This window comes from Chelonoidis abingdonii, chromosome 19, assembly GCF_003597395.2.
Source record: "Chelonoidis abingdonii isolate Lonesome George chromosome 19, CheloAbing_2.0, whole genome shotgun sequence".
Taxonomy (NCBI): Eukaryota; Metazoa; Chordata; order Testudines; family Testudinidae; genus Chelonoidis; species Chelonoidis abingdonii.
The window spans coordinates 4,824,339-4,839,876 of NC_133787.1; the positions used below are offsets into that span (position 1 = coordinate 4,824,339).

The 15,538-nt window shown below is 46.2% G+C and overlaps 1 protein-coding gene across 1 annotated transcript in view; it reads left to right on the plus strand.

Annotated features, from left to right (window-relative positions):
* Nucleotides 1-12,354: 12,354 nt before the first annotated feature.
* PLEKHG4 (pleckstrin homology and RhoGEF domain containing G4) overlaps nt 12,355-15,538 on the plus strand; it is a 161,023-nt gene continuing 157,839 nt past the window's right edge. The window contains exon 1 of the mRNA XM_032788459.2: nt 12,355-12,528. Within this exon, the coding sequence (XP_032644350.2) occupies nt 12,526-12,528 (3 nt within the window). The 5' untranslated portion in view covers nt 12,355-12,525. The remainder of the gene's footprint in view (nt 12,529-15,538) is intronic.

Consider the following 15,538-nt stretch of genomic DNA (forward strand, 5'->3'; position numbering starts at 1 on the left):
CTCCCCCACCCCATCCCACTTTTTCACATTTGCTGTCTGGTCACCCTATGTGAAGGTCAGCTCACACAAACAGTTTTCTAATTGGCCTCTTCTGCCCTGCCGTACTCCATTCTGACCTATTTCATTTCACCCTCCTTCTTTTGACAGGGAGTTTATCCCCCCCTCCCTCCAGGGATGAGAGCCCGTTCCTACTCAGCACCTGTAAATCAAGACACTTGATACTGTCTTGTGACTTGGAATCATTTTGTCTGACCAGCAGTGCTTCTTGCACTCAGATGCTGCAGCCTTTGGCTGGAGAGGAGCCGACAACCCCTCATCAACTCAAGTGCCTCCCCACAGCTGGCTAAACAAACTTTCCAGAAAGAAAGAAAGTTGCCATGTTTGGGACTAAAAATAACAGAACAGTTGAAAAAACACTACTAACAGCCCCAAGCTCGTGCTGAGCATCAGGCAGCTGCTCACCCAAACATCCCATGGGGGTTGTCAGAGAAGGAACAGCCATGCTATGGCAGGATAGAGAACCCAGATCCAGTGGAGTCCAAATAGCTTCATTGGCTTTTCCTCCTCTATGGTCCACATTGCTGCTCAAAGGTAACGCTTGCCTGTGTTTCAGAGCTTCACGCTGCAAGCCCATCTCACACTGCGCTCTCACTGACGTCAGCTGGACTATGCCCATGATGAGACTAGTGGTGGATTAATATACAGGTACATGGGGCCCGTGCCCAGGGGCCTTGGCCAATTTGGGGGCCTCTGCGGAAGTGCCAGAACCTGTATAGAAGTGGGGGGCCCTGGGTGCCAGAACTGTGCCTCCCCACGTCCAGGGCTGGCCTCCTGGCCAGGCCGGAAGCAGGAGCCAGGGAGCCTGGGCTACTGTGGGAAGCCCCAGACCCTCCACGTGCCCTGGGGGCGGGGGGGGGCTGGGATGCCCAAGAGCCACCCCAGGTCCATGTCCCCTCCTCCCCTGGAACACGCTCCCCAGGGCAGGTGGATGGTCCATGCCAGACATCATTTGGGGGGGGGGGGGGACATTGCCCTTTGTCAGGTGGCAACAGGACAGCTATGGCAACAGCAGGGTCCTGGGAGGTGGGGCGGGGCTTGTCTCCATGGTGACCGTGTCACCCATCCCTGCGCCGTGTCTGTGCCCGGCCCTGGCCCCCTCGCTTGGGTCAGGTGATGGGCGGTTGTGGGTGGTGGGAGCCGGGGTACCGCCCAGCAGAGCCTGCAGGCCGGGGCTGCCTCTTACCACAGCCCGGTTTTCGGTCTGGCCAGGGGGCGGGTCCTTGCGGGAAGGGGAGGAGCAGAGGGTGGGGCCTCATGGCAAGGAGAGTGAGGGGAGGGGCCCAAATGTTCTTTGTGCCCAGGGCCCCAGTAAATCTAAATCCAGGTCTTTATAGGTAAAGTAGAATGGACTGAATCACAAACTTGCAATTAAAGCAAAAGGTTTTGGCAGAGTGATGAGAATCTGTAGGCTGCCACCTTGATATCACAGAGGGCAGGTCCCACTCAGCAGCTACTGCAGGGGGCAGAATTTTTGGCTGTGTCAGATCGGCAGGGACCCTGGGGAGGTTTCGCCTTCATCTGCAGCATGGGGCACAGGTCACTTGCTGGTTTGTAAATGGTGGATTCTCTAGAACTCGAAGTCCGTAAATCATGATGTGAGGATGTCAGTAACTTAGGCAGAGGTTATGGGTCTATTACAGAAGTGGGTGAGGAGGTTCTGTGGCCTGCAATGTGCAGGAGGTCAGACTAGATGTGTGACAGGTTGGATCACAGAAACCCCAAGGGAGCTGCCACTTGATGTGCCAAGACTACTTCTGCCCTCTGCTTTCCCTGCCAGCTCAGGACCCCAGCACCCTGTCTTGCTGAGCCAGATGCTCCCATCTGCTCCAACACAGACCCAGGGTCTGAATTACTTGCCCCAAAGCTGCAAGTTTACCTGAAAGCAGCTTACAGAAGTGTTTTTGTCTTTAACACTCAGATGCCCAACACCCAATGGGGTCTAAACCCAAATAAATCAGTTTTACCCTGTATAAAGCTTATGCTTTAATAAGTAAAAAGTGATTTTATTAAATATAGAAAGTAGGATTTAAGTGGTTCTAAGTAGTAACAGACAGAACAAAGTAAGTCACCAAGCAAAATAAAATAACATGCACAAATCTATGTCTAATCAAACTGAATGCAGATAAGATCCTCACCAGTTCCAGAATGCTCCCTTTTACAGACTAATCTCCTTTTAGCCTGGGTCCAGCAATCACTCACACCCCTTGCAGTCACTGCCCTTTGTTCCAGTTTCTTCCAAGTATCCTAGGGGGTGGAGATGGTCTCTCTATAGCCAGCTGAAGACCAAATGGAGGGGTCTCCCAGGGGTTTAAATAGACTTTCTCTTGTGGGTGGAGACCCCCTCCTCACTCCTATGCAAAGTCCAGTGCCAAGATGGAGTTCTGGAGTCACTGGGGCAAGTCGTATGTCCATGCATGACTCACAGTTTTACAGGCAGAAGCCATTGCCCACATGGTATCTTGTATGTCTCCAGGAAGACTTCTCATATGGACTGGAGCATTCCAAGATGCATTGTTCCCCAAGTGCTTCCTGGTCAGATACTTAACCTTGCAAATTCCTTCCTAAAGAAGCTGACCAAATGCCTCACCAAGCTTACTTAGAAATCAAGCAAGTATACAGCCAATATTCTTAACCTCAAGTACAAAATGATCAATGTGTACAAATAGGATGAATAGATACAATAGACCATAACCCTTACAGAGATATGTTACATGGCACAGGCAGCACAAAACATATTCCAGTTATGTCATATTCCCATAAAGCATTATGGGATGCAGCATCACAAGATGATCACGTTGGTCCCTTCTGGCCTTAAAGTATCTGCATCTAGGAGACAACATCAGTGTGATGTGTTTGGGATGAGTCCTTACGTGACATGTAAGTGGGACCTATTGCTACGCTACCCCCGCCACTGGGGTGAACTTCAGTCTTGGAGAGCTGCACGTTTCCTTACACATGGACGCAAGTGGGGATTTTTGTACTGCACCAGCATAAAGAGGCTGACAATTTAAACTCCCCAAGCCTGGTAAGGATTAGGAGTTAGGTACCTGATTAATGAGTACAAATATAATTTCCTCCCCCACCACACCTGGCTGGTGGGGAGGGACAGCTGAGCCTGACTATTAAGGTCACTTATGATAGTTGGGGGGTAAATGACATTCCAGTCCTGACCTTTATATTATATGCACCTCTAAAGTAGCTAAGGCTTCACAAGGCTTGGCAGGAAGTGTCATTCCTCACGGACCCCGAGACTGTTCACCGGGAGCCAAAGCCATAGGTGCGGGAACTAAGGGTGCAGGGGGACTGCTGCACCCTCTGGCTTGAAGTGGGTTCCATTATATGCAGGGTTTACAGTTTGGTTCAATGGCTCTCAGCTCCCCCACTATACAAATTGTTCCAGCACCTGTGCCAAAGGCCCTAGTCCAGACACGTAAGAAGTGAGGCTGGGCTTGAGAGCCCAATGCCCTGGAGGAATGTGGGTGGAGGTTAGGCTCTGCTCACACTTGGTGATTGCCCTGGGCTACTGCAGTGAGCAGGAGGGACCAGCACTCCCCATGGTCGCATTTGGTAATGCATTTATGGGGGTGCTATTTCCCTTTCCCGTGGGTCACTGCTATCTGGGTCCATGAGCAGCACCAGAACGCTTCCAGAGCCAGCACAACGCCTTTCTCACTAGCTTTACATTTAGTTGAATTGCCATAGCAACTGGAGGCTGAGTGCGAGAGCAAACGCCTGCTCCTCCATGCAGACAGTGCAGGCCTGTGCTGGGGAACAAGCCTGGCATTGTTGGCAGCGTGCAATGAAGAGGGGCTTTTAACACCCACTGGAGCGCTGGCTGCAGCTGTCTCCCATGTGCCTGCACATAAAATGTATCTGAACTACAGGAAAGAGAGGGAAAGAAGCTTTCCACTAAAAAAGCTATACTGGGATACAGCCACAAGTAAATATAGCAAGGGGATGTCCTTCTGGGCATAGACTCCCTGTTATTACTGATAGCTGCAGGCACAGGAAATACCTCATCAGTTTGAATAATTAGGGCTGAGGGGGTGAACGTCAGCCTTGAAGTTTTTGATGGGGGGGCATAAAGCTTGTGATGTGTGCATGAGAGACTGTTTGCTCTTCAGGCTGACAAACAGTTCCATCCACATTCTTTGTCAATACACGAATCATTTTAAAAAATGTAATACAGCCATACAGTCTCATTTTTCCCATTGAGTTGGTTTGAATGGTAGGAGTGGAACTCACATACAAGAGTCCTTGAATTCTAGGAGACTTTTACCTCTTCTATTTCCAAACAATGCAGCTGAGAGAAAGAACAGACTCAACAGTGCATTGTCCTGGAGATAATAGAGCGAACGTGAAAAATAACCTCATAATCAAAGCCAACAAATTACGTGACAAAACAAAGAGCTGACTTAGTTCTGGAGCAACGACATGCGTTCTAGACAGGGTACAAGTGGTCAGCTTAGCAACAGCATCTGAACACAGACAAGCTCCCGTTCTGTCCCCACCCTGGCACCTAGCATTGAGTCAGCCTGCCCCTTGGTTTTGGGATGCGGGTGTTCACAGCTTTACTTTACACAGCACAATGTGCTGAGAAAAACAGCCAGAATCAAAATACAGTATTGTAACCTGGCTGGCGCCAAGGCCAACACAATCCCATTCCAAAGGAGGGACCCGAAACCATAATACCTAGGGGACAAAAAATCACTGTCTGAATCTGCATGACTTCTCACAAAGTCAGCCATGGATTTGTCTGTCTTTATACGTCATGAGTGCTTGTATTCTGAGCAGTCTTTATTGTTCCCACTGGCAATGGCAGTCCTAAAGAACAAAAATTTGCTGTCAGTATGGTATGGGCCTAAGCTCTTGGGAGCAAGAGCAATGGGTGGAGCTCCAGCAGCAAATAGAATATGCCTGTTTATGACAAGGGGGCAGTTTACTGTATCAGCAAAGGATGTGATTGTTGCAAAGACCCATTTGCTGATGAAATTAGTGTTGACTTGACAAAAATGTAGTTAAGACCAAATTAAGTTTTATAAATTTGTAGCCATGGTTTCAGAAAGGAAAATCTTATCAAAACACTGCAGTTTAAAAAAGTAGAAAACAAGGAAATTCTACCTTAAATATAATACCATCACAGATTTGAAAGTATTGAAATGCAGAATTACAGATCCCCAAACAACCTGATGGGTTCCTTTTACCTTCTCACCCTGTACACCAGCCAGGCAAAGCAGCAAGATGTTTACAATGAGTTTACAATGTGTCTTAAACGGCTACCCTAAGTGTGCCATAAATGTCCTAGCTAGTAGTGTATTTTTCCAAACTATTACCAATGGAAATGCAATACTGTGTGTTTTAGGCAATATTCCTTCTCCATCAATTCACAGTTCAAGAAGGATGTTGATAAATTTAAGAGGGTTCAAAGAAGAGCCATGAGAAAGATTAACGGATTAGAAAACCTGCCTTATAGTGATGGACTCAAAGAGCTCAATCTCTTTAGTTTAACAAAGAGAAGGTTAAGGGGTGACTTAATTACAGACTATAAATTTCTCTATGTAGAACAAATATATAATCTAGCAGAGAAAGGTATAACATGATCCAGTTGCTGAAGCAAGACAAATTCAGACTGGAAATGAAGAGTACACTTTTAACAGAGAGGGTAATTAACCACTGGACCAATTTTCCAAGGGTTGAGCTGGACTTTCTATCACTGGTGCATTTCAAATGGAGATTGGATGTTTGTCTAAAAGCGCCGGTCTAGGAATTATTTTGAGGATGTTCTCTGGCCTGTGTTATACCGGTCAGACTACATAATCACAGTCGTTCCTTCTGGCCTTGGAATCTGAGTCTTCTCTCTGAAATAGTGATGGTCATAGCCTGTGACATGTTTCAGAGAATGAAGTACTGATGGGTCTCTATCTAGTAGTGTTTAACTGCATCACTCGGGGGGTGGATTTCTTACATCCCTGAGCAACATAGTTATATAAACCTAATTTCCTACCGTAGACCTAGCTTAAGTGCCATTTTTCAAAAGTGCCGACATCCCTTTTGAAAACGGGATTTAGGTGCTGACTTTAGCTTCTTTTGGAAATTTTCCCCTTAGAGACTTAATTTTTTAAATTTCAATCCTAGGTCTCCATTACGCCTTTGTGTACAATCTGTAAACTTCGCAGAGTTCTAATAGGTCCTAAAAAACAAAGTCACATCAAATAATTCCAAAATGAACACACAACATTTGCAAAAATAGTGAAAGGCCATATTGACGACAACAGAATAGGCTATATTTAGAATGTTTGGGCTAAACTTTTGAAGTTATGATGTGGCAAAAAGAAAAAAGTTAAGAACCTTTTGAAAAGTGCAGCCCTCTGATTGCTAAAATCACTGCCTGATGAATTCCTTGTCCATTTCTCCAAAACGATATCTTTGTCACACATCTTTGGCCTTTACTCACCTTCAGGCAGGATGGTAGATTGTACTCAAGTACCTCAGGCAGGCTTCTGATCTATGAAATTTCATTTCAAGCCAGTTAGGAGCTCTCCAGATCTTGCTCTCGCTTAAATGTGGCACCAACACAATAGAAGCTGTGTGTCACTGCTGCTGCACCTGAAGTTTTGTGTTTATCAGTTGGATTTGCCTCATCACCCTTGATCAATCAACATTTCTTTCAGTGGAATCCCCAACTATATTCTGCAGTCTTGTGGCATCAGTTAGGTGTAGGGAAGGTGGCATTACCTCTGTAGAGGACATTTTTGAGACTATATCTGGAATACACTGTTTAGTTATAGTGGATGTTGAAATATTGGAATAGGTTCTGAAAAGAGCTATAAGAATGATATGAGGTCTAGAAAACCTACCTTACAGTGAAAGACTTAAGAAACTCAATTGATTTAATTATTCAAATATAAGGTTAAGAGGTGACTTGATCACTGTCTATAAGTACTTAAATGGGGATACAATTTCTGATAGGAGATGGCTCTTTAATTTAGCCAAACAATGGCTGGAAGCTGAAGCTGGAAAAATTCAGACTACAGATGTGGTACACATTTTTATCAGTGAGGGAGGGTAATTAACCATTAGACCAAGTTACTTAGGGGCTGTGGTGGATTCTCAGTCACTTGAAATCTTTAAGTTGGAAGGGGCTGGTCTTTCTAAAAGATCTGCTATAACTGAATCAGAAGTTACAGGATTGATGCAGGAATTACTTAGTGAAATTCTACAGCCTGTGGATCCAGGAGGTCAAGCTAGATGATCATATAGGTCCCCCCTAGCCTTAAAAATCTATAAATGTATAACCCCCTTGAGATGGCCCACTTTTCTGCCCAAATATATATAAAAAAATCCACACATCCTGGATACCCCTTCTTGTTCCCATCCTGTATTTGTTTTTGGGTGGACACAGATAAGTATCACTAAACCTAACCTTGCTATTCTCCTTGTTGCTAATGTTAATGGACAGCTATTCCATTTCACTGCTTGCCTGTTGGCCTACACCTAAACTTCACCCGCCATACCTGTAATTAAAGTCGATGTTCTAAATCCTAGAGGAATGTGTATGGAAATCTGCCAGAGCAGTTGCTGCCTCCGCTACCACCAGCTTCCCTTTATGAGTATTTTTCTGATTGAAAAGGAAAAGCTGCCCCATATACATACAGCAGAGAATATATAGACACAGCTGAAGATAGCAGGATAGTGTCCATACTGGACAGATACCAGTCTAATGATCTGTGGAGAGAGATTCATAGATTATAAGGCCAGAGGGGACCGTTGTGATAATCTAATTTGACTTCCTGTATAACACAAGCCAGAGCCCTTCAACCTTTATACTGCCCTGTTGAACAGATGACATCCTGCAGAGGCCTTCTTGGAGAGGGCATTTGCTGTCCCTTTAAAAATAATTATATTAACCACCTACCTGTCACAGGCCGGAATAAAACCTGCTCTAAACAAGGCTGCTTCGAAAAACAAGAGTGCCAGAGCCATAAGAAGGGTGTTGTGCCTTGGTGCATGCTGGCTGTTCTCCAGGAAGGTGTGTGCCATCTTTCTTGTTGATACAATTCTCGGCTTAAGAAAAGCTTCACTGGGGTTTTGCAGAGAACATCAGCTTTCCCCAATACCAGCAGGAAATCTGATGAAACTAGCCAAACTATGTACGTAATCAAATCATGAGCTCCAGTAGCATCCAAACCCCAGGACTTTTAAATCAAACTACAACTCAAAACACATTGTAAGGCCAGAGTGTGTACCGGGTCCCAGAGATCTTGGAGCATTCAGAAGCTCATGCAGGCAGAGCCCAAGCTCCAGCCCAAGTCGCAACTCAAAAGCTCTCTTTATACAGCTCTTTTTAGAGACCTGGTGTGGGCCCTGCTAGCCCGAATCTGTCGACCTGGGCTGGGAGGCTCGCTCCCATTCCCTCCAAAATGCGGTGTAGCTGTCCCCTAATGCAGTGCTTCCCAACTGGTGTGCCACTGCATTTTTTGAAAAACGACACATGAGAACGAAAGGCCCTTCCTGTGTATGTTAAGGAGAGTCGGAGCTGGATGGGATTCTGTCCTTTTGCTGTCTGGGCCGAGGCCCCTTTCAGATGTTATGCATGTGTCACATCCATTCCCCAAAGCCAGGTTAAGATAGCAAATTTGAATCCTGCTGAGTGGAGGCAGGGGAAGGGGAAGGAAGGCAGGGAAAGCCGCCTTCTGATTGGCTGTCTGCCTCACTGCACCGCCTCCCCCAGGGGCAGAGCAACCAATCAGAGCTCAATTTCCCTCCCCTCCCCCCAACAGGCCAGCGCCTCTGCCCCTCCCCTTCCCTTCTGCGGCTGCTGGCTGGAAGCAGGGGGAGAGCCCTGGAGTCATCCTCTCCCACCTGGAAGGGGAGAGGGGACCCCACTGCTGCCCCCCAGGGAGGGATTGGGAAGAACCTCAGGAGAAGCAGAGGTGAGGCAGGGGGCTGAACTGAGCGGTGGGGCTGGGGGAGGCAGAACTGGTGGGCCCTGGTGCGGGTTTGATCAGAATTGGTGTGAGGTGGGGGCTGGGGGAGCTAGGGAGGCAGAACTGGGGTGAGGTGGGGCTGGGCTGGTGGAGGGTGAGGACAGAACTTGGGGCAGCTGAAGTGGGTAGGCAGCAGTTCTGCAGAAAAGGACCTAGGGGTTGCAGTGGACGAGAAGCTGGATATGAGTCGGCAGTGTGCTCTTGTTGCCAAGAAGGCTAATGGCATTTTGGGCTGTATAAGTTGGCGCATTGCCAGCAGATCGAGGGACGTGATCATTCCCCTCTATTCGACATTGGTGAGGCCTCATCTGGATACTGTGTCCAGTTTTGGGCCCCACACTACAAGAAGGATGTGGAAAAATTGGAAAGAGTCCAGTGGAGGGCAACAAAACATGATTAGGCTGGAGCACATGACGTATAAGGAGAGGCTGCAGGGAACTGATTTTATCTGGCAGAGTGGAGACTATGAGGGGGATTGATTACTGTCTTCAACTACCTGAATGGGGGTCCAAAGATTGGATCTCGCTGTTCTCAGTGTGTAATAGTCGTAACATGAGCAATGATTGCAAGTGCAGTGGAAGAGTTAAGTTGATATAGGAAACACTTTTCACTAGAGTGTGAAGCACTGAATGGTTGCCTAGGAGGGTGTGGAATCTCCTTCCTTAGAGTTTCTAAAGTCATTGACACAAGCCCTGGCTGGGATGATTTAGTTGGGGATTGGTCCTGCTTTGAGCATGGGGTGGGACTAGATGACCTCCTGAGGTCTCTTCCAACCCTGATATTCTATGATTTGGAGCCCTGGGGCACAGGATTGATTTGGAGGTTGGGAGGCAGAGTTCATTGCCAGGCACGGGATGGGCAGATGTAGGAGTCAGAACTCCTGCAGCAGGGGCCAAAACCCTCGTACCCAGTACATATGGGAGCATGGGCAGCACTATCGCTCTCTCGCTCTCCCTCTGAGGATGGACGGGGCAGTTCACCAATTGTTAGACTGACTGAAGAAACAATATAATCTCTTTGCAAATAACCACATGTTTTAGGGCCAATCTCCTGATTTGGTGGGGGATCTGACTTGTTTATTTTGTGATCTCTTGAGGCTGGCAGAACTCTGAGTGGTACTTAATTACATTGCCTTTAAAAACAGCTGAGAAATGTGCACACACTTGGGAAGACTATTTTGGGAATGAGAAGAAACAATAAATTATTAATTGCTTTTCATCCCAAAATATTATTCTCAGTTGCATGTCACTTTCTCCACTGAACATGCTTTCATCCAGAGTTCTTATGTTTGGCTTTAATGTTAGTTTCTACTGTTGAAAATATTAATGTTGACACAATAGCCAGATCGCGATCTAAGGTTAGCTGCCCTGGTTATTTTGACTGTAAGCCTACTAGCCTCGCTCTGGATTGGCTCATGAACATTCATGAGTTCATTTGGAGACAATATGGTGGTGTGCTTCAAAAGAATTAAAGGTAATCAAGATGCGCTGCGGCAGAGAAACAGTTGGGCACCACTCCTTAACAGGCTACTGGCACTCTTACCCTTAATAGTCACGCATCCAAGGCGAGTCCTACAGTTGGGTCAGACTTTTCTCTAGGATCCAGTGCTGACCACGCAGAATGCGCCCACTAAAAGTGAGACAGAGGCACCAGTTTGATTACCAGTCCCCCAGACATAGGCATGGTCTCAATATTCCATCAAAGGGAGAAGATTTTGAAACCAAGTTAGTTTAACTGCTAATCTGGTAACTGCCTAGTGAGTGCTTGAACAACCTGCCAGCTGTGCCATTCTATAGTTCAGGGAAGTCACAAACCTGCAACCCCGTTTCAGGAGTGTAAGAAAAGCCCCTTGCTCCTCTCCAGTCCTTGGCGTCAATTCCTCTAGCCATCATTGCTCTGATACCCTAGAAAGGTTTCTTTCTGAAGGGGAAGGAGGGCTGTTTGTAGTGATTCCTGTTGCTTACAGCATCACTCTATTCTTTTCTGGCACCCCAATTTCCTTTGAATTGTGGACAACACCCAAACAAGTCTGCCAGCACACACCGTGACCTGTTGAGTCTGAGGTGGCGGCAGAAGATGCTGATGATAGTTTCTATTCTACCATCAAAGATGGCTGGCTTCTGGTTCCTTTGTCCCCGTGGTCTTCTGCCTCATGTTACTGAATCTATTGTCCTAGTGAAAGATAAAGGGACTCACTTGCTCTCCTTCATATGGCCCACAAACATTCCAACACAGCCGTCAAACCCTGCGCCACCACTGAACTGCACCGGATGTTGTTGTCTTTCCACGCAACATGGGTTTTTGCAGTGATTCTCAGTATCAGGCTTTGTGTCCTCATGTCCTATGGCTCTGTGTTTTCCTCCACCATTATATTGGATCCATGTGTGTTGATGGATCACTGAAAGCACTGAGGCACCTGCATTTCCACCCACCTTCTACCCCCTCTGGCTTTTCCATTGTCTTTTCTGTAGGCCACTGTCGGGCTGTTCAGTGACCTTCCTCACGGCTCTGGCCACTGGCCATTTTAAACAATTAAAGAAGGGGCGGAGGAATTTGCCATGCTAAATTACTTCCTCCCTTGGGGAAAAAAGGTCTTTATACCCAGCTTGATATTGATGTGATTCGGTGCCATTGCATGACATAGTCATCACTTTTCTATTTCCTTTCTAAACGTTGTTAAGCAAACTATTTCTGTGCATTTCTGTAGGCTCCATTGTTATTTCCCATGGTTTAACTTGACCTGTTACTCATTTGTTGGAAATCCGTGGCAGCCCCCCTCCCCCCGAATCCTTTGGGGTCTCTTCTGGGTGAAAACATTCTGCTTTTCTTTACATTCCAGAAATGGAAAGTGAAATTTGTTGAAAATCTCGCATAGGTTGAGGCCTCTTTTCAGGGGACACTGGCATGCTCCCCGCATGTACTGTTTCCTTTAGATGTTATTTCTGGAAAAAGAGAGCAGGACGTTTCCTCAGTTCTGAATGACAGTGTTTGCATTAAGGGAAAGTCTCCTAAGGAAGGTCAGACATATTCCAAAGAAACCGCTAAGTGAAAGTATAAATCAGTTATACGGGGCTTCTCTGGAATAACAGGCCTGTGCCTTTTGTTGACTCTGCCTTATGGTACCTGTGTATCGCTGGGCTTGTAGCGTCTCTGTAGCTGCACTGCTCATGGAAGCCAGTGTTTACTGCACTTGTCACTACATCTATTACTGCTAAACAAAGCGCAGCCTGTTGGCTGTCACAGCAGCCTTCAGGGTCCCCCAGTCCAGCCCCAAGGCTGTGTCATGAGTTAGATTAGTTGGAAATGCAGAGTGGGGCGGGCAAGGGCTTGGATTACAGCTCCATGCTCAAAGTGGTTCAGCGGTTTATGTGTATTTATAAGAAGAGAGTAAAAGCTTGTGCAGGGGGAACCATGGAAGAAAGAGAGAAAAAACGCTGCTTTTGGAAGTGAGAGGGCGAGGATAAAGGAGTTTAGAAACATGGTAAGTAGATCATGATACACAGATCGCTTGTCTGGGCACTGGCTGGAGCTGCTGTCGGGGCTTGTGGGGGGAGCCTGAACTAATCCTAGGAAGTAAAGTTTGGGTCTTTGGATATTTTTTACATTAAAACATTTTTGAACCGAAAGAATAAATTAAAAAAAAACCAAACCCCAAGCTTGTCTGTAACTTAGCTGCAGTCTGGATCCACTGGGCTGGAGAGATGCAGACCTGTCCTCGGAGAGGAGTTTGGACTAAGACATCTCATGTGATAGCCGCACTGAAACTAGAAGGGCAAGTGACCAGAATGGAGCTGAGACTTTGTGTCATTTCTTTGTATGCTCCCCCGACACTAGTGCTGCTCCTTTCCCTCCTTGGTCCTTTGCCAATGCAAAGCTGTGAGTGTCTGAAGAGCTGCATCCAGTGAGAGCACCAGGAGTTTGCTGTCACTTCTTCACTGACTCTGAAGTTCTCAGCTGTGTAAAAAAAACAAACAAAACAACCCTCACAGAGAAGTTTTTGGTTTTCAGCCAGATCTAATTTCAGTGGGATGAGAAGATAATCTCGCTCCTAACCCCCAGTGCATTAGGAAAACCAGCCTGGGCCTTGTGCTTCCTTCTCTGATTAGATTGATTCGTGTGTGGCAGGAGTTTGCACACTCCCAATTCAGTAATAATGTTAACCCTCCCTGTGCTGAAGTCCTGCCGATCAGGACCAATGACTGACTTTTACCTGGCTGTTTTGGAGTGCCAGCGTGAATTTGTTTGCACTATTTCAGAATGTTATCTTGCTTTGCATTTGGTTTGTTTGTATTCTACCACTGTTTTGCAATGATTTCATTTTGCCATTAGTTCTGTGGTGTCCATCTTAGTTTAATAGTCAAATGCATCTTCTCTGTGGTTTCCATATTGTACCTGCACAGGGAGGAACTGGAAGATCTGGTAGGACTAAGGCAGTGGTTCTCAAACTTTTGTACTGGTGACCCCTTTCACACAGCAAGCCGCTGAGTGCAACCCCCCCTTATAAATTAGAAACACTTTTTAATATATTAACATCATTATAAATGCTGGATTCAAAGTGGGGTTTGGGGGGTTTGACCCCCCATGTAATAACTTTGTGACTCCCTGAGGGGTCCCAACCCCCAGTTTGAGAATGCCTGGGATGTTTCTCCCTCTGGCTGCTCCGATATGATAGATTTTGAGTGTTGGAAACTACTCACTCTCACAGGCTTGACCCAATGTCTAAGAGTGCAGTTAAGAAAGTGTGTGGACACAGATGCTGCAGGGAGTGCCTTTCCAACAAGGAGTCAGTACAAACACGGAGCAGGGACATTATGACCTCCAAGATGTCAAGTGCCCTGTAAAAACAAACAACGTAAACGCTCTTAAAAAGAGGGCGTGGGACCTGCTGAAGCTAAGAGGAAGCAGAACATATTACCAGGTAAGTACCAGTGTTAACAGGAGCTTCTTTATTCTTGGAGAAGAGAACAGGACTGCCTCTTAACATGGCCACACACAGAGGATACCACATTACATCTGACCTACATCTACACAGATTTGTGTGCACAATTCCCTCAACTGCAGGTGCAATTATACTACAGTTTACCTGCCTTACAAGCTATTTACATATTTATTCCAATGATTTTGTGCAATCTGTCATTGTGCATGCAAATTTCTACATTCACCCAATTCTACAAATCTGGCCTCAATGCTACTGTGTCTGAAGTTGCAGTTGAAGATATTCATAGACTTTAAGGTCAGAAGGAGCCATTATGTTCATCTAGTAGTCTGACCTTTTGCATAACAGAGGCCATAGAATTTCACCCAATTATTCCTGCATCTTATTCAGTAACTTATGGTTGTACTATAGCATAGTTTATCCAAATTACCACATCCCCCCGGCAATTTGTTCCAATGACTAATTACCCTTACTTGAAAAAAAAAGCCCTTTCATCTTATTTCCTGTTTGAACTTTCCTGACTTTTATTGCCAGTCACTGGCTCTTGTTCTGTCCCTGTCTGCAAGATTAAGGAGCCTTCTTCTCTCAGAAATCTTCTCCCCGTGTAAGTGCTGGTAGACTGTGATCAAGTCACCTCTTGACCTTGTTTTGTGATGCTCAATTGATTGAGCTTCCTAGTTTCTCACTGTAAAGCAGGTTTTCCAGACCTGGAATCATTCCTGAAGCTCTTTTCTGAACTGGTTAGATACATAAATAGAAATCCTTAAAAAAACGACTCTACTAAATGCTGTGCCTTGGAGGGTTTCAGTGCACCACCACAAGTCTAACGTGCCCCTCAGAGTCTGGGGGCAGTACACAAAAGATGGATTCAGGAAGCAACGTGGCCAGGCTCTTAGATTATACTATCCAAAGCTTTGGAATAAACTAGCCGAGACACAGCAATCAAGCGGTGACCAACAATACCCAATAATAAAAGAGAAGTCAACAAGTGGGAGGGAAAGCAGCACATCAGGCTTACATGAAGAGTAAGAAGAATGTGCTCATGGGAAGCAGTAGCATTAAGAGAGAGAGGTTTTGAGAAGGCTTTAGGATGATCCGATTCAGGAAAGGAAGGAAAGGGAACTCCAAGGAAGTGGAGCTAGAAGAGAGGGACCGCACCATTTAGCAATGGTGGTGGCAAAGTGACTCACAGTAAGGAGACTGTGAGTGGATGAATGAACGGAGCACAAAGATTGGAAGTGATGCAGGAAAGAAGGAACTGGAGTGATTCTGGTGCCAGCATGATATGTAAGAGCGGAAAGTTTCAAGTGGCAGCAGATGGCTAGGAAGCCGGTGAGAGGAATGGGAATAAAAATGAGACATCCTGCAAGATTTCGGGCTGATTGAAATAGCTGGAGAGAGGATTCTGGGAGACTGCTGCAGATGGCATTGCACACATATTGATATGGACCAGGATGGCCACTGTATCCAAAGTAAGTTTGAAACGCAGCTATAACATTTCCTGACCTCCAACCCAATGAATGCACTGGCTAGCCACAGTTTTAGGTGCATATTT